The 18,611-nt window shown below is 46.3% G+C and overlaps 4 protein-coding genes across 14 annotated transcripts in view; 3 read left to right on the top strand and 1 right to left on the bottom strand.

Moving 5' to 3' along the window:
- Window positions 1–713: 713 nt before the first annotated feature.
- On the top strand, window positions 714–5,824 carry LOC6507671. 3 transcript variants are annotated; one of them, XM_044715003.1, is made up of 5 exons: window positions 714–783; window positions 4,110–4,591; window positions 4,647–4,784; window positions 5,383–5,604; window positions 5,660–5,824. In XM_044715003.1, exons 2-5 carry the CDS (start codon window positions 4,126–4,128, stop codon window positions 5,686–5,688), a joined length of 855 nt encoding a protein of 284 aa, XP_044570938.1. In that variant the 5' UTR covers window positions 714–783; window positions 4,110–4,125; the 3' UTR covers window positions 5,689–5,824. The 3 variants fall into 3 exon arrangements, with proteins under 3 accessions (XP_044570938.1, XP_001956120.1, XP_014765399.1); XM_001956084.4 differs by lacking the exon at window positions 714–783 and adding an exon at window positions 1,207–1,421; XM_014909913.3 differs by lacking the exons at window positions 714–783; window positions 4,647–4,784 and adding an exon at window positions 1,212–1,421.
- LOC6507381 (ATP-dependent RNA helicase p62) lies at window positions 5,801–8,432 on the bottom strand. 8 transcript variants are annotated; one of them, XM_044715001.1, is made up of 5 exons: window positions 8,221–8,432; window positions 8,004–8,091; window positions 7,803–7,925; window positions 6,967–7,742; window positions 5,801–6,911 (listed from the first exon to the last, which is right to left on the bottom strand). In XM_044715001.1, the coding sequence occupies exons 2-5, from the start codon at window positions 8,056–8,058 to the stop codon at window positions 6,033–6,035; spliced, it is 1,833 nt and encodes a 610-aa protein (XP_044570936.1). In that variant the 5' UTR covers window positions 8,059–8,091; window positions 8,221–8,432; the 3' UTR covers window positions 5,801–6,032. The 8 variants fall into 8 exon arrangements, with proteins under 8 accessions (XP_044570936.1, XP_044570937.1, XP_014765195.1 ...); XM_044715002.1 differs by having other exon boundaries at window positions 8,004–8,086; XM_014909709.3 differs by having other exon boundaries at window positions 7,803–7,934; window positions 8,004–8,166; window positions 8,221–8,431.
- A 345-nt stretch (window positions 8,433–8,777) lies between these two features.
- LOC6507672 (mitochondrial import inner membrane translocase subunit TIM50-B) lies at window positions 8,778–10,448 on the top strand. Its single transcript, XM_001956086.4, has one exon. It carries the CDS (start codon window positions 9,054–9,056, stop codon window positions 10,335–10,337), a length of 1,284 nt encoding a protein of 427 aa, XP_001956122.1. The 5' UTR covers window positions 8,778–9,053; the 3' UTR covers window positions 10,338–10,448.
- A 2,515-nt stretch (window positions 10,449–12,963) lies between these two features.
- Window positions 12,964–18,611, top strand: part of LOC6507673 (serine/arginine repetitive matrix protein 2) — a 38,947-nt gene continuing 33,299 nt past the window's right edge. The window contains exons 1-5 of one of the 2 annotated variants that reach the window (XM_032453599.2): window positions 12,964–13,153; window positions 14,073–14,239; window positions 14,318–16,826; window positions 16,889–17,472; window positions 17,912–18,600. In XM_032453599.2, the coding sequence (XP_032309490.1) occupies window positions 14,108–14,239; window positions 14,318–16,826; window positions 16,889–17,472; window positions 17,912–18,600 (3,914 nt within the window). In that variant the 5' untranslated portion in view covers window positions 12,964–13,153; window positions 14,073–14,107. Of the gene's footprint in view, window positions 13,154–14,072; window positions 14,240–14,317; window positions 16,827–16,888; window positions 17,473–17,911; window positions 18,601–18,611 lie in introns of those variants that run through there. The other variant, XM_032453598.1, reaches the window with a different exon arrangement.

Genomic DNA, 18,611 nt, shown 5'->3' with positions numbered 1-18,611 from the left:
CGGCAGTTCATATTTATTGTTATCATGCTAGGATAAAAGGAAGATGGGCTTAGATATAGATATACAGGCAAAAAAAAGGATAACAGGAGATTGTAGATTTCTTTTAAAAGTTCCAACTGAGAAACGAATATAATCTAATATTGCTACATCTTCGTTTGAGATACAATATCTCATGTGCCTTCGAATACTGAGTATCTAATAGTCCGTAGGCACAAACTCTTCATTCCAACGAGTCCCTTTTGAAATCCATTTCGGCCAGCATGCATTTATTTACGGGCCTGGCTGTTTATTTTCCGAAATAACATCTCACTCGTAGAGACTTCGACTTCGACTTCACTCAAAACTTGTTTTCCCATCGAGCACTGAGGAAGGCAGCATTGAGGAAGCGAAATGGAGCCGAGACCTGGAATCTCTGCTCTCGCCGATACAGATACTCAAACATGTTTAATGCTGTATCTACTTGTATTTTGATATACATAATTGTAAAGCCCGAAGAACTCGGCATTACTCTGGTTACACAATGCGTGGTCATTGTTTACATTCCGTAAAAAGTACATAGAGTATGTAAGAGTATGTGAGAATGCACCCAGATAAATCAGAGGCTTATCTTATCAGCGATATAGGCTGCTAGTGCTGCGAGGCACATTTATTGATTGTGTGTACATATTTATGGTCATTGCCTGCGATTAATTAGTCTAAAAGGCATCCTCCGTCCGGCAGCCAGAGCCGTAGAGCCGTAGTGCCCTCCTATTCCCGCCCCATCAATCATCATGTGGGAATCATGTGTGTATTTTCTATTTTCTATTTTCCTCGCTGATAAGAAGCCTGTTTGTATTTATTTATAAAATCGACTCTATTTAAAGGGCTCTGGAAAAGTCATACACTGTCAGTGAACCATAGGCCGATAGCTAAGCAAAGAGAAAACAGCTTGCTTTTTATCATCTCGGGGATATTTACTAAAAAAAATATGCAAAGCATGCTTTTTATCCGAGAGAGCCAACTACGCATTAAGATACTCCATGGTCTTTGCAAAAAAGAAAAAAAATCAAATCAGCACTCCTTTAGCCGGCACATAGCCCGATGTCCAGACATTTTTCTCTCTGTGCACATATGTATCTTGTATCTCTCCGCCGCTCGCTCGCTCGCCCTCACTTCCTCCGAAATGTATCTCTCGAGTGAGCGGAATTTCGAGCGCATTTGGAGCCCGGTTGCGTTCAAAGGCATTTCGCCTACTCAGTCTGCTCCGAACGAGCGTGACGATCGCAAGCCGCCTCAGTCTTAAGAAACCGATTTGCTCAAGGTGTTCCTTTGTGTGCTTTGTGGTAACAAATACAAGAAAAAAAAAAAATAACTAACTTGCAACTTGCACCTGAAACCGAAAACCTAAACCGTCTCCCCCCACATCTCTTGGAGACTTTTGAGTGAGTTTTGACTTTGTGCCTTATTTTTTGTGGGATTTAGTGCGCGCGCAGCATACAGACACCCCCAATCCCTGCCAATCCTGCACAGAATTCGCGTCGAGTGAAATACCATACTCAGAGTATAACCCTCCCCCCCTATATAAGAGTAACCCAAGATGGATAACGAATGCAGGCTGAAAGCTGGCCAGGCGCTCGCCTGGTCCAAATTTAATTCAGAAACTCAAGTGCATTTTCCATTTGCTAATGCTGTACAGACATTTCTTGTCCACATGCTGGCCAGATGTGTTACCATAGTTTGTTTCCCTGAGATTTCCGTATTTTATTAACCAAAATTGGATTACATGTGTTGTGCCTTTCAGGTTGAAATTATCTCACTTGATTAAGGCTAGACATATTTTTTAAACCAAAAATGCCTTAAATGTGCTTTTCTGATTGATTTTATCTCATTCGATTGGGGCTTTTGATCATTCGTTTTATGAAATAGCAGGCTTATCTAATAGTTCTTCCTGTCCAGATCGTAATACCCAACCAATGCCTTGAGGGACCCTTAAAAACAAACTCTAAAGAGGAGATCTGCTCCCGTGAGGGACCAAAATACCGGATTACCTTTCCTTCAATCCAGTATGTCATTGGAATGAATGATTTCGTGTTTCGCTAAACATCGAAAGACTTGGACTTTAAAGGGATCTTAAGATTACACCAAATGGACATCGAACGGCTGTTTTTTCTGTCATTATAGATTATCTAAAGCCCTTCATTATAGATTAACTTCAGACTTTCAGATAGAAAAAACAGCACTCCGATTTTCATCGAGGTTCTCTGAAGTTCGGTGGCTGCCTTTAAATGTAATGTCTTTCGAGGATCAGCGAAAATAGGATTCCTCCTTTTCTCCTGGGACTGATAATCCAGTATCAGCAAAATGTGCAGAGCTATATGATAGCCGGAATAAGTCTCAAAGATATCATACCTCGAGACCTTTGACTCGAGATCTAAGACTGTCTCGCCCAGTTCAAAGGGTCCCAAGTCCTTGCCACACATGGCGGATGCGAACGATGACTTATCCGAAGCTTCCTCCTTGATGTAGATCACTATTTTCTGCCAAAAAGGGGCTAGTGTGTCCAATTCCATGTGCTTGACCAGCATCGCATTCATAATCCTAAGCGCCCTGTCGGTCTTTTGCTCTTAGAAGGAAATCTGGGCAGCAGGGTGTAGTGCACCATCCCAAAGCTGGTGTCGTAAAACTACCTCTCCTTGGTATGTGGAGTCTTTTGCTCCTCCCATCCCGTTGGTGGTTAGTTTCCCCAGTATCCAACCTGGCTGCTTTTTGTTTCAAAATCTGGATCCCGTCCAGGCAGATCGGGTACACTTTCGATCAGGTCATTACAGTCATTGATCTCTTTTACCATGGCGTCGAAAACACTTTCTTCCAGTTCTCAGGACCTTCCGCAGATGCTAGAATCCTTCCCTTCATGGGAGACATCGTCTTCTAGGAGATATCCTCTATTAGAGTGATCACAATTGGTACCTCCGATGTGCATTCCGAGGTGCTTTCTGGCGCGGTTTCTCCGCTATTTTTCTCTGAGGTGGTAGTGTTAAGAGTCGTTTGTGTCCATTATTATAATTATAAAGAATATATATATAATTACCTTGATAATAGAGAGTAACTGCTAAAATATAGCATTTTTTTAAGATAAAAATGCAATGTTCCCTTCATTAGTATTGAGAGGAAACTGAGTCTGATGACATTGATGGTCTGATGTTTGGCAGGAAATGTGTTTGGTTACTGGATCGTGCCTTTTCAAAAAATAACGTCATTCCGAAATCAGATAAAAGGGAGAAACGAGAGCCTAGAAGAGAATGGGTCGTGCGATTTTGAAACAAACAAGGTGCTTGAATACACAGAAAGCAATCTAACAATAACAACAGTCGCCCGAGTCGGCTGCCAAAGGGGTCATGTGTCGGTTACTCGAACCAAACTGCCTGCGATGCGAATTTTATTTATTTTTTTTTGTTTTTTGGCCCCCAAAGGGACGGACAATTTATGGCTTATATGCTGCTGGAACGTCCACATACACACACACATGCTAATTGCACACTCACACAGCCATGCACACACAGATACTCATACAGAAGTAATCTCGGACGTTATCGATTGGATTCTGAAGTGGTCATGACTTCGACTCCCCGTATCCGTATCCATATCCGTACGTTTATGGGTTATGACAAACTGCCGGAAGAACATTTTTGCTAATAGGAAATTTCTGTTGATTTATTTTTGGATGGAAAACATACATATATATTGGAAAAAAGGATTGAAGGTCCTTTAAAGATATCAGATGGAAAGGTAATCGAGAAGGGTCATTTTCACAATTAAAATGGAAAGAGATTACGGGGGATAATAAGAGGGTTTTGAGGAATGGTTCTTTATAAAAAAAGGACTCTGTTCTTAAGTTAGGACCCACAAAACTGAATGATGATTATGAGATGATTATTTTATTAAAAATATTATTTAGGCATCATAATTAGGCCAGGAATCTCATTCTAAACATCAAAAATATATTTAAAACTTGACTAGGGTTCATATTACTTATCATTATTTTAAAATATTGAGCCTCAGAGTGGAAATAAATGAGGGACTCAGTTTCAAGACTTAACAAACAATGATACAAATTGAAAAATACCTTTCAGACATCACCATTAAGCCATGAATCTCATACTGAAACTGACCACCGTTGTCCAGTTGGCGCTGCTACTGAGGCTGGCACAGATTCCCGGGACCACTCAAGGCAAAGAAGTAACCCGTGATGGGGTTCGCCTGGTTATGAAGACCCAATCGGGTAATATTATGCATCTGCGAGCGGCCCGAGGAGCAACGGAGGAGGAACCAGCACCCGTGGCAGGCGCACCGACGGAGACGCATCGCGGCAGGAAGAACCGAAAACTGAACAAGTCGGAGGATCATCTGCAACCGGGTGGGGGTCACAAGACCGGCAACCGAAAGCCCCAGTCCGGTGGGGACAACGGCCAGCACTCTCAGCCGAAGCACAAGCAAGGACACAACAAGAACTCCGAGAAGCAACATCGGCAAGGAGATGCCCAGCAGAAGCAACAGCACGGACACCACAGACCCGGCAAGAAGACGGGAGCCACTGGAAAGAATTCCGAGAACGGTAGGGCATCCAATTAGGGGTATTTTAAATACACATTAGAACATATTTATTGCAGCATCCACTTGTCGGTATGCCAAGAGCGCCTGGTCGGAGTGTGATGCCAAAACCAATATGCGCACCCGGGTCTTGTCCCTGAAGAAGGGGGAGCAGAACTGTCTTCCCACCCGGACAATTCAGAAGAAGTGCAAGAAAGGTGGGTGGGGAAACCCGGAGTTTTTATGTGGTTTTGAAGACGAGGGAATTAACTTCCTTTTTATTAATATATCATATTTAATCTGCCACTAGTTTTGATAATATATTTTCTTAAAATAAAATTGTATGGCAGGTCGTAGGTAGACTTTTCCAAGAGCAGTATATCATTTCCTTCATTTCTAAAACTCCACAACTCCTCTCCCATCATCTCCCACCTCCTTCAACACACATTTTGACTCATTTAAGCCAACTCATTATAACGTCTAATTAGGCCCAGAGGCATTTGCTGTTGCCCATTACGATTTCAATTTCAGTTTCAGCTCGATTTCTCGTTGACCTATTTACGCGCCATGTCTGTAAATCGAATGGCATCTTTAGCCGCAGTCCTTAAAGCCTTTTGGCAGCAGCACAGGCCCCCCAATTAGTGGCGAAAAGCAGAAAGGGTTCCAGCGACAATGCTCCATTCCACCTCCACCCCCATCAATGCCCTCAATTAAGTTTGGCCTTTTCCGTAAAATGCCGCATTTCCTGTGTAACCCCCAATCCGAAACAATAGAATGGCAAACAAACATTTTATTCGAAATCATTATTTTGTTTAGGCTGCCGATACGATAAGGGAACCTGGTCGCCATGCAACAACGGCCAAATGACCAGGGAGGATAAGCTCCAGACGGAGGTCAGTGGTGGCCAGGCCAGTGACCAGAACTGCGATGCCGTGCGAAAGGTCAACAAGAAGTGCAAGCCAGCTGGAAACTCTGCCGAAAGGAAGCACAACAATGGCTCCAATCGTAACCAAAAAGAGAGGAAACAGAAGGAGAAAGGTACTATATATTATTTTAATCCTTAATCCACACAATAATCCTCTTTTCTCGGCAGGATCTCGCCGTCTCTCGTCCAACGTTTGAGTCTAAGCCTTAAAAAAACACACACACAAAATCAAAAATTTATAGCAATAATTTTATACACGGTTTCTTAGAATTTAGTCATATATTTTTGTAAAAAACATTCAAAACATGGTTTTTCATTAATATCTTTTAGAGATTACGCCTTGTTTTATTCGAAAACATCTTAAAAATTAGATGGAACAAATAATTAATGATTTTGAACAAAAATGGAGTAAAATTTGATGGAAGCTTCAGTCACTTAGCTTTTAAACGAAAGACTAGTCTCTTGTAATGCAGAAAAAAATACAAATTGATTGGGCAGACGTAATGGAACGTATTGGACATGGAAGAGTCCTCGGATCAAATTAACGCTGGTTATTGGAAGACAAGTTGCCAGGACCACCGCCGAACGAGCCATTCGACGATACAGAGAATCCTCCTCTGTTGTTGGAAAACGTATCTGAATTGTAACTTCTGCCTCCGCCTTGGGAGTTATTGTTAAAGTTATTAAATCCAGTGGACCTGGAGCCGAAGGCACTGCTGCCACTACCTCCACCAAATCTCCCTGGCGTGGAATTAAAGCTGTTGAATCCACCCGATCTACCACCCCCGCCGCCTCCGCTATTGAATCTTCCACCACCTCCGTGGTTGCCCATTCTGTTGGAACCTCTGCCACCTCGATTGCGATCTCTGCCCCCACCAGAATCGCGAGCCATGCTCTCCAGTTCCGGATTCACATTCTGATTCGCCTCGCGCAGAATTTCTATCAGCGCCCGGGCACATTTGGCATTCTTGCGTGTGAAAAAGGCATAAGATGTTCCTGTCGAGTGCTTTCGTCCTGTGCGTCCAATACGATGTACATAGTCCTCCGAGGACTGTGGAAAATCAAAATTAATGACATACTTGATGCCGTCGACGTCGAGTCCACGAGCAGCCACATCAGTGGCCACTAAAATATTGTGTCTGCCGTTCCGGAAGTCGTTTAGAACACTGTCCCGGTCCATTTGAGACTTGTCCCCGTGAATGGAGCCCACTCCCACCCCAAAGGCATTGATGAAGCGGGCCAGTTCGTCCACCTTCTTTTTGGTGGCCACGAATATGATAATTTTGCCGGGCGAAGTAGATTGGTCATAGATGTGGGACAAAAGATCCTTCAGCTTGCCTCCTTTTTCGTGCTCGGCACATACTTCCACGAACTGTCGGATATTGTGGTTAGCTGATAGCTCCAGAGAACCGATATTTATCTAAAAGAAAACACAATTTTAACACCCGCTTAGGTTGAAATCTCATTCAGCTCACCTGTATGTAGTTGCCCAGAAAGTCCTCGGCAAGTTTGCGCACTTCCTTGGGCCACGTGGCACTCCACATCAGAATCTGGCGATCTGGGCGAATCTGTCCCAGAATCTTGCGTATTTGCTGTTCAAAGCCCATGTCCAACATGCGATCGGCTTCGTCCAGGACCAAGTAAGTGCACCTCTTTAGATTTGTGGCCCCGCCCTGTAAGAAGTCCAGCAATCGTCCCGGCGTAGCAATCACTATCTGCACTCCACGTTCCAGATCATTGGCCTGCCTTGATCGCGGTGCTCCGCCAAAGATGCATGTATTCCTCACATAGGCACTGGAGCCGAAGTCATTGGCCACCGACTGGATCTGCTGGGCCAGTTCTCGTGTGGGGGCCAAGACGAGGGCGATGGGGCCGTCACCGCGCTGCAACGGCTGCTGTCCGTTGATGTGCAGAATGGCGGGCAGGATGAAGGCTAGGGTCTTGCCGGAACCGGTCTTGGCTATGCCCACCATGTTGTGACCGGACATGGCGATCGGCCAGGCCTGGGCCTGGATGGGCGTCGGTTCCGTGTAGCGCTGTCGGCGAATCTCGTTCATGCAGTAGTCGGGGAAGCAGACTTCATCAAAACTCTGGACAGGATTCGGGGCCTGGCCGCGAACAGTTATCTGATGTTGGCCCCTATACGCTTCCACATCCTGCTCAGAACGATTTCGGGTGGTGGGATGCTCCCGATAGAACTGTTTCTCGAAAGGAGTCAACCTTACATTTGTCCAGTTGACGCCACGTAGGTCTAAACGGCATTGAATATGAAGTTCCTTCACGTATAAGAATTCTAAAGTTAAAATCTTACCTGAAAAATTGTCATTGAAACCACCGCCACCTCCTCCACCACCACTTCCGCCGCCACGATTGAATCCTCCGCCTCCATTCCTGCGTCTAGGACTGCCCCGTCTATCTCGTCTATCTACACGGCCTGAATGCACTGAAAAAACGTTAACACAAATAAATTCAAATATATTTTGGATTGAAAACCGCAATCCAAGTCACTTACCTCCTCCACCGCCCCCGCCAAATCCTCGATTAAAGCCGCTGCGTGGTGGCGCCATCGTTTTTGGGGTCTCGCTGCTGCGAAGCCTTCCCTGCCGGTAAAAATAGCTTTACTCTATTTAAATGGTAAATTCCGAGGGCCCAGGCATTCAATCCAAAATCTATGCCTTCCGCGTCGCTTAAAGTTATAGCCATGCAAGTTAATTTCTTAGCTAACTTACTTATTTGCCTAAAAAGTGTATTATCAGCCGTATCGTTATTTCCAGTAACTCACAATTCTAAGGAATTTGATAGGGTTGTTGATAATGTATCAAAATATCAATATATCGATATTCTTTGTATACAAAGGATACTTTCTATCGTGGTATAGATTTTGCCATCAACTTGAAAATAATAAAGGTTTTTTTTTATATTTTAAGACATTTTTTTTAACTTTTGTTGGTCAAAAAGCTTTTAATTTAATTCCAAGTGGCAACACCAGGCCAAGAGTGCTGCCAGACTATTGGGCTTGGCGTCAGCAAGAGAGTTATCGATATCATTTTTTCATATATTGCCACATTTGAAACATGGCGGAACTGCGATATTTGAAACTTAAATATCTGTTGGTTGATTTGAAAATAATATTTTAAGAGAGAGTTGGGATTAAGACATATTAGCTTTATTTTTATAATTAGGTGTCATCTATGGATTATGTAAAGTCTTTTTAAATAAAATTTGGTCTTATATTATAGTATTTCCCGATGTATTAGTTTAAGTCACTTCCAAATCCATTTGTCAGATATTTAAATGTGGAAAAGAAATCGTAATAGAAGTAATCTGCGAACAAAATTTCATTACAAAGATCCCTCCCACAAACAAAAGAAAAAATTACCTCTCCCTCGGTTGGTCAATTCAAAAATGTCAAATTCTATAGTGGCTAATTCTTGACGAAAACTCTTGACTGAATCTTTCCTATTCTAATTGTTAGTCGATCGGGAAAGGGCATTTGGAACCCGGACTGGACGGGACTGGAAGAAAGGATCGGATCTTATCATCTGGAAAGTAAGAATCGCCAATGACTACCATAGCCATTGGGCGGCTGCTTTGTGGATGCCCGCGGATTGGTCGCAAGCTCATCAACACCTCGCGAACTTTGACCTCGGGCTTGTGGCGCACAATGGTCCTCACACTGACGGATCGTGATCAGGATACGGATCGTGAGCGAGTTGGCTTGGAAGCGGGCGACCATCCCAGTATAATGGAGGATCCGGCAATAAGGCAACCTAATTTATGTTTCGGCTTTCTTCTGCACAATCGGGGCATACCCACCATGGTGTACATGGCTCACAAACGACACTACTCTACCTACGAGAAGACATCGACGCAGATCCTCTCGAAGCTCTTCCCCCAGACATCGGAGGAGCCCAATGACGAGGAGAGCCGGGAGCGGCGGCGTCGCGAGGAGGAGGAGGAGCTTCAGGAAATGGAACGGGCCTGGAAACGGATGAAGCTCGGATTCGGCATCTTTGGCATTGGTGGCCTGCTCTTCTCGTTTTGGGCCATATATTACTTTGGCAAGCCGGCGGTGGATGAGAACGGCAACGAGGTGTTGGACGAGTTTAGCCAATTGCCGTTGGCGGAACAATATATGGCCCGGACCTGGAAGTCGGTGAATCACTTCCAGCGCTTTATTCAAGAGCCGTCCAGCCAAAAACTATTGCCGGAGCCCCTGCAGGCTCCCTATGTCCAGCCACCGTATACACTGGTCCTGGAAATCAAGGATGTGCTGATACATCCCGATTGGACCTACGAGACGGGCTGGCGCTTCAAGAAGCGACCCGGTGTGGATGTGTTTTTGCGAGAGTGCGCCAAGTACTTCGAGATCGTTATCTATACGGCGGAGCAGGGTATCACAGTATTCCCCCTGCTGGATGCCCTCGATCCAAATGGTTATATTATGTACCGTCTTGTTCGGGACTCGACCCACTTTGTGGGCGGGCATCATGTCAAGAATCTGGACAATCTAAATAGAGATCTGAAGCGGGTGGTGGTGGTGGATTGGGATAGGAACTCCACCAAGATGCATCCCAAGAACTCATTTGCAATACCGAGATGGTCTGGCAACGACGATGATACGACTTTGTACGACTTGGTCTCGTTTCTGAGTGTCCTGGGCACCAGCGAGGTCGACGATGTGCGTGAGGTCTTGCAGTACTATAACCAATTCAAGGATCCAATATCCCAGTTCCGGGAGAATCAACGGAAGCTCAGCGAACAGATGCAGGCCGACGAGCTGGAAAGGAACAGCAAGACCAAGCCGGTCGTCAAGAATTGGACTCGTGGCTTTATAAAGCATTGAAAACGTTGTGGTTCTCATGATATGTCCATCACTTTTGGTTTCCTTTCCGATTTATGTTAGTAATTCCCCAAAAGATTTAAAACTGACAATAAATTTTTTGCACAAAAAAAACGAGGAACACACAATGGAACATTATTTGGCTAAAACCCACAATTAATTTTCTTAACACGATCCGTTTCAGTCTATCCGGGGAATTTGCCGGTCAAAAGTGACTAGTCTGCCCTCCAGCTTGTTCAGTTGGACCGAAAAGGTGTGTATGATTTGGCAGAGGTCCTTGCTCTGGATCTCCCATTGTTTACATGACTGGCTGTCGCACTCGTCCATGTTCTTGCGCAATTGCTTCTTCAGGGAGTCGAAGGCCTGCTGCTCCCTCTTCAGGGTCTTCCTGATCTCGAACTGGAGGCTCTTGACGTCGTTGGAGAGCTGTCGCCGTCGCACCAACGACAACTGGCACTTGCATGTGTAGGCAACCAACAGGATCCAGATAAGCAGGACAGCCCAAAAGAGCACCGGGCTTTCGATTGCAGTAAAGTGGGTACGGACTTGATGAAATATCATTGATCCAAACGAGACTAGCCTCTCCAGATGGGACATTGGGACGACGTCCTTTCCGATTTATATATTTTTATATTTTGTACAGCTCTGACATCTGGCTGTCATTTACAAATAGAAGACTAAAGATTCAGAGACATAGTATGAGTCTCATACCCAAGGATAACAAGAAAGGTTCAACAAGTTCTAGGACAATTTAAAATACAAATTTAAACACTCTTCCAATTTGAATACCATCATCTTACATCAGATAAGATTCAAAAAACGCTAAAAGCAATATGGAATTGCTAGCATGATATGATTTATTGTCCTCCATCCAGCCCAGCCCTCCTCCTCCATCTAGCCCCACACGAGAGTCCTGTTTTGAAACCAAATGGAGCATTGTTAAATGTGAGAGTTCAGACAGAGAGGCTCATGTCGCTGGCGAGGGAAACAAGCTCAATTATCATGGCACTGGCAAGCTGCACATTTCGCACATGTTTACTTGTTTCCTCGCAGATTGATGTATTTTAGTCTTCTGGCCCACTGGCCCACTCGCCTCCTGGTCCTGGCCCCCTGGCTTTCGGGAGTCGACTCGATATCTGCCGGTGACAGTGACAGATTTGAGTAACATGCAAAAGCCCCGGCCCAGTTCTCGTTTTGCCCACATTTGTGTTACTTAAGCAGTCCGCTTCCCAATATCCCCCAAAATTCTGGACAGCCAGCCATTCGAGCGGACAGTCTTTTTAGTAACGCCATTGTTATGTAACTCATTTAAATATTTTACAAGGCGCATATGGTATATGGAATATGGAATAAGAAGCCAGCCCCCACAGGAAGGACATTTTCCTTTGCTCCTCTTGCTTTAAACTGCTGACAGTCTGCCTTCAATTTAATAAACGCCATCCGGTAGCATATAAACACCCTGTCATTGTCGCCGTTGAAAGATGTGCTGCTAATATGCAATATAAATACAGGACCTCCCGAGTGCTCAGTACAAACATGAAAAACAGGACCATCAGGACTAACAGGAAAAGGCTCCACGCAAGCTCAGCAACATGTTGCATATTCAGATCTGCCACTGTGTGGGTGAACACGTGCCAAAATAAAGGCCGACTCATAGGTCGTTTAAAAAGTCCCCTCTACTATATACTATGGCTACGAGAGTTTCCACAATCAACAATTACGCACTCCACACCACTAGGTGGGTCATGCGCACTACAGCGAGGGGAAGGCTCTCCAAATCCCAAGCACAGTCTTATTTCAAATGTTGCCAGAGATGATTTTGCTCCCAGGATGCTGGCTTTCTTGTAAACAAGTTGTTTTTTAAAGGATAAACTCTGATCTTTTCTGATATATATAAGATCTAAGAGATAGTGCTTCTTTATTCACTGATGTATTTATTTTTTTAGATATTTAGTATTAGACAAAAACTTAAAAGATTGTAAGTCTTAGTCCCTATTACTAGTCCTTTATTTAATTTTCTTATGATATAAACTCTGTTTAGAAATATATACTTTTTTTAAGAAGTTCTTGAAGGCATCTTTAATATTTGATATTTAATAATGTTCCGATGTTCAAATTAGAGTAAAATAAGAGACTAAAAATGTTATTTAAAACAAATTATAGATAAGATAAGATAAGGTAAGACTTGTACAGAATTAGCGTATAGTTAAATAAATAAATTTAAAATATATTCTACGATATCTGTCTTTAAATAGATCCGGCCTCCAAACAAAGTATATCTAAGCAACCTACCTAACAGTCTAACTATAATTATTTAACTATAATAATTATTAGTAATATTATAACTACCTCCCATTATTCAGTTTTAACCAGATAAGGTTTCAACAAGTTGATCCTGAACCCGGATTCCCAACTGTCCACGGTGCACGGTGCACGGTGCACATGGGACAATGCATGGAGGTATAGCTGCGGATGGCGTGGAAATGTCAAAAATGGGCTTAGAGATGCGCAGGCGCCGGCTTTGTTTGCCACGTTGTCTGCTCTCCGCTCTGGGCTAAGGATGTGTCAAAAGATGCCCAGCATCCTGGCGGGAAGGTGGCTGGGGGGGGCGATGTGGGGGAAAGGACGACTTTTGGGTCCCTAGTACGGTTGGCTGCTGGGCTGGAATCGCGAGCGCGGACAAATTCAGTTTGGTTTTGACGTAACGTAAGGAACGTTTGGGTGTCGCACTCGCCTCGCATGGAGGAGCACCACTGCACACAATAGGCACTTCGAGGATTCGAGGATACGCGAGGATACGCCACAAAACGCATGACAGTGTGTGTATATATGCTTTTGATTGTGTGATTAGTAACCAAATATGCGAAAAATGGCTTATTAAGGATGCATCTTGGCAATCTGCATAAATTTGTATTTATTATTTATGTGGCAGTTTAGTGTCGGGATTCGGGACTTGGGATTCGAGTGTCCTGTTCGTGAGCAGGTGCGTGTGCCGTTAACTGCACCACTGGGCCACCACCACAACCAGCCCCACCCATCCATCCAAGTCAGTTCCTTTTCCATTTCCCGTCTCTACGGCTGAAATTAGTCAAGTGGATGGGCTCCCATATTAATGCAGGTTGCCCCTTTGTGGCATCCTTCATAGCCACACCCTAAAGCTGAAAGTGAGGCGATGTTTCGCATTTGCCTGGCATCTCACTGCACAGGCACGAGGCCCAGAGCCAGAGCCAGAGCCAGAACCAGAGCCAGCATAGCCATTAATCGGAAGTGGTTGGCTCTCTGACAGGCCCCTTTAAAATTTAAGTATCGCATAATGAAGTGCCACTCGTGCAGGCGTTTGCGGAATACGTTTAAAAATACAACCAGCTTTAAGCCGAAAGAGTGATGCCACCGAAAGTCAGTTGGATTAATAGCTCATCCGGAAAAAAGTGAAACGGTCTGGGGTAGAGGACGGGTAGATGAGCATGGGTGTGAGTTGGATGTGAGTATGGGCAGGTTGAATCAAAAAATCGGATTAATAACAAGTGACTTGACAAATGACCGATGGAAAAGGAGAATTTTTAATTCGAATTATTTATAGTTTGCATAAAGTCCTTCCTAGTTAGTGCCCACTTTTATGAGCTAGCCAAACTTTAACTACTTTCCGAGCTCATTATACCATCACACCCGTAGTTTTTCGTCATTAATTTAGTTTGCCTTTTAGTTTGCCGAAAGTAAAAGTTTGTCCATCAATCACAGGCGATTAGCATCGTTATCGACGTAGTCTAAAAAGGATGACAACCGAGACCTATTTGGACTTGACCTATGACCGAGGCAAGGGGTCAAAGCGGCCCCTGAGACCAAAGCTATTAAAGTTGACGGATGTGACGATACCGCACCGAAGTCGAAAGAAAAACAAAGTCAAGGTGAGCCCTAAAGTTTACATTTTGAGTTTAAACTTTAAAGTTTATAGGCTTATTCTTTTAAAATAATTTTGTTTACAGACAAAGGACCGTTCGGCCACCACAGTACGAGAAAGGATATACGATGACCCAGCCTACACGGAGGACATAAGTCACTTGGCGAATCCCATGCGTAGGAGTAGTATTTCCGGGAAACCGGATCACAAGTCCCTCGGTGGATCGAAGCACCAGCTGGCCAAAGAGCTGCATCAGTATGTGACGGGAAAGCAGAGCAAGCTGAAGGGAGCTGGCGGTGGACCTGGCGGAGGACCCGGAGGTGGTGCGAGTGGAGCAGGACCAGGAGCAGTCTATGACTGTGATTCTAGCAGCTCCGACAATGAACACCTGGAGCCGATGAAAGCCACCAGCAGCATGACCCGTCGAGTGCGCAGTCTGGAGCGGAGTCTGGCCATTTCCATGGACAAGAAATCGGCACCGAAGCGCAGCTCCAAACAGAAGCGCAACCTCAGCCTGGACAACAGTCGCCACTTGGCCACCGCCAGGGTGGAAAGCAAGCAGGGTCAGGACATGCGACGGAAGCTACCTCCCGACGGCGGCCAAGCAGAGGACGATGTTTATTCCGCCCGTAGTTCGGCCCAGGAATCGGCGGTCACTCTGCCCGTGGAAGCGGATGCCGCCACCAAGTTGGCCATTGGAAAGCGCTTCCTCCGGGGCGAAATTGGTATCAAAAGCTTTAACTATTACCTCCTGAAAGAGGGCCTGAAGAGCTCCAAGAAGATAGAGAAGCCGGGACGCAACGAAGCCAAGCTGCAGTCTCGCAGCGAGGAGAACATCTACGAGGAAATCTTCTTCAAGGACACCCCCAAAGAGACCAATGTAGTCCTGCCGGAAAAGGATGGGCAGAGCCATCTCCCGGCCAGCGAGGACTGTGAGATCTGCATGGAGCAGTGCAGCAAGGATAACTGCGAGTTCTGTTTGGCGGGAAGCAAGCTGATGATGCAGGTGCAGTCCCAGCAGCAACACCAGCCACAGCTCCAGGAGAGCCAGGGACCTGGGGCTGGGGCATCCGCCCTGCCAGCCGCCCACATCCTGGAGTTCCAGTCGTACAATCCCAATAATCCGGGCGTGTACAAGATAGAGACCACCCCGGTGGCCATAACCGGGGACTACAATCCCATACTCCAGTTCCAGCAGTCGTCGGCCACCACCTCCACTTCAACCACCACAACTCCCAGTGAACAGCACCTGCAGCAGCAGATCTACGGAGGCTACTACCTGCCCCACCTGCCGCCCAATCAACGGTCATATCACCCGTCCCTGGGGGGGAATCCCCTCACCAGTCACTATGCCACTGCAGGAGGGAGCTTGTTACTCGCCCAGGTGACCGGAGCTGCGACTCCGCCAAGGAGACCACAGCAACAGCAGCAACATTATATCCTCGGAACTTTCCAGAATGGCGGAGCTGGACCCGGATCAGCCTCTGCCGGAGCCGCATCCTTGCAGAGAATAAATACCAAGTCCTCCTCCTCCAGCGACTCACTACCCTACCACAAGTACAACACAATGGCGCGGTTGGAGGCCAATGTCTTCGCCTCTCCGGCGACCGGAGATCTTTACTATGCCGTGGGCGGAGCTGCCCCGCTGCATCCTCTGATGTATGCCGCCAGCAGACCCATCGGAGGATCGCAGATCCTGGTGGACTCGTACGATCCGCCTCAGATGTACAAGAGCGACTCGAAGGCTTCAATACTCAGTGAGTTCTCTCTCCGGAGCAGCGACAATTCCCAGCGCTATGCCCGCCACCCGCACCGGAGACACGGCGGTGGAAGGGTCAGTGACTCCAGCTTGTTCTCCGTGTACTCCAATTCCGGACAGCGGCGATACTTTGGGAGTTCGGACAGTCGATTCGGCTACGACTGTCGCCGATGTAGCCTGGATGGGGTCATTGGCATGGGTATGGGCATGAGCACGACAGGAGGAGTAGGAGGAGGAGGTGGTAATGGTCACATGGCCACCGCCAGTACTGCTCCGGACAAATGCAGCTACTCAGACAATTGCCGCTACGAGTGTCGCAACTGTGACTGCTCCTCGAATTACTTTAGCTCCGATTTCGATGACGTCTATGGATCCATAGCTCGCGGAGGCAGTAGCGGCATTCCGCGCAAAACCAAAGCCGGAACCCTGCCTTCCAGCGGTCAGGAGGAGCCTCAGATGGAGACCAAGGGTAATACACCTCCACCCCCGATGGAGCAACCCTACCAAGCTCCGCTGGACTTGAAACAAAACAAATATGCACAGGATTTCTTCAAGCATGTGAACGATGTGAAGCGCAGTATATATCAGTCGGAGATGCAGCGAAACAATAGCCTGGAGTCATCCAGAAGGAATCCCAGGAGCACTGGCTTGGCTGGTAACAGTAACACCAAGTCGAGTCCCAAGCGGGCTGCTTCCCAGGAACCCAGTCATTCGGACCCAGTGGTGACCACACTCCCTCTTAGTCGAGGACGTCCTCTGGCCGGGATGAAGCCCACTCCGGCGCCCAGGACCAGTTTGCAGGCACAACCCACTCCCAGCACAGCGTCTGCTCCCAGTAAGTAAAGCTTTACTTTAATATTTAATCCTAAAAATAATTTAAAAATTAAATTTTTCCAGGAGATCCCACGCCAAGCAAACGGAAACCCCAGCCCACTGGCCGGCGAGAGTATCCTTCTCTGGATCGCCTGGTGGCCTCATCCACAGGAACTATTCCCAAGAGACAGAATCGGACAGTAGTTTCGGAGAAGATTACCACTGAACACAGTCAGCCCCAGAGTCCAAAAACTTACTCAAAATCCGCGGACAATAGTATCTCAGTTTCCGAGGAACAGGCTCCGCAAAGTCAAGGCAAGAGACACCATCGATCCAGTGGATCTAAGTCGCACCAGAGTGCGCCAGGTCCCAGTTTGAGGAGGAAGGATATACCGGCACCACCACCGCCCTCGCCGGCCACCTACTCCGATCTTCAGGAGCTTAAGGCCAACATGGAGGGCTTCCGGGACGACACAAAGTCGAGGAGCGTTGAAAGTGAATCCAATGAGTCGGGAACAAAAACGGTTGTGGAGGTTTCGAAACCTGATCCTCCGGATATAAGTGCTCTGGAATTGGAGGACAGTGATGTGTTTTATGATGCCCGGAGTGAAGATTCCGCCGGGGGTGTCCTGCCCTCCGATAATGGCAGAGATTTGGCTTCCAAAAAGGTGAGATTTTACGCAAAAGTAGTTGAGTTTTCTAAATCCTTTCAATCATTAGTAATTCCTGAGTTTAAAGCTACACATTTTATGTTGAAATCGATATTTATCGATAAACAATTTTCCTTTTATTTAACTTGGTATTCAACCCATTAACCCAAATCGACCCTCCTTTATTCGATATCATTTCATTTTCCATTCAATTTTGTTTGGAATTCGCCAGGGAGGACAATAGAAGATGATGGGAAAAATATGTGTCAGTAGAATATTAAAAAAAGGACATGGCGCGGGGGTGGCTGTCCTTACATATTACTCATACACATCCTTCGACAATAACGCTCCAACGAAATTAAATTGATGGGAGTCGAAGGAGCGGAGCGGAGGAACTGCATCGGGCGAAAATGAAGATGAATGAGATTTTAATTAAATGATATTTTCTATTTTATAGGGAGCATCCTGCAATGCGACAACACATCAGACGCCAGTGGACATGGCTGCCGCTGTAGCTGCTGCTGCTGTCAATGGAGGAGGGAACCGCAAGGACGTCGAAATGGCGCATTCCATCAAGGATGTTGTCGTTGTCGAACAAGAGCAGGAGCAGGAGCAGCAAGAGGAGAAGGAGAAGGAGGTGAAAAAGGGTCAGGAGATGGACCAAGAGAAGGACCAAGAGCAGGGCCCAGAGCAGGAGCCAGAACAGGAAAAGGCGTCAGGCGACGCGGACAGACCGGAAGGGAATAGCATCGTGGCAGAGACCGAAACTGAGCAACAACCCTTGAATCAATCTGTTGAGAGCGATTTGGCCACCCAGCCACAACCGCCGCTCCCACAACTCGGACACCCACAACCTCGCGTAAGGACACCACCCGAGGAGGATGCTGTTTTGAAGGCAAAACACGAAAAGACAAGCAAAACAAAAGCCGAGAAGAAGGCCCCTAGCGGCCAGCAACATGTTGCCGCAACATGTGCGGAGGGGCAGGCCAGTTCACCAATCAACAACAGCAACAAATCCACCAATAGCAACACCACGGCCAGCAGCAACAGCAGCCACAGCAACATCAACACCACCAGCACCGTCGAGTTCGAGTTCGAGAGCAAAGCGGGCAACACGGACAGCGCAGCGTTAACGGTTTCGCACAGGTACGTCGCGT

This window comes from Drosophila ananassae, chromosome 2R (assembly GCF_017639315.1).
Source record: "Drosophila ananassae strain 14024-0371.13 chromosome 2R, ASM1763931v2, whole genome shotgun sequence".
Classification (NCBI taxonomy): Eukaryota; Metazoa; Arthropoda; class Insecta; order Diptera; family Drosophilidae; genus Drosophila; species Drosophila ananassae.
This window is presented reverse-complemented; position numbering and strand designations above follow the sequence as displayed.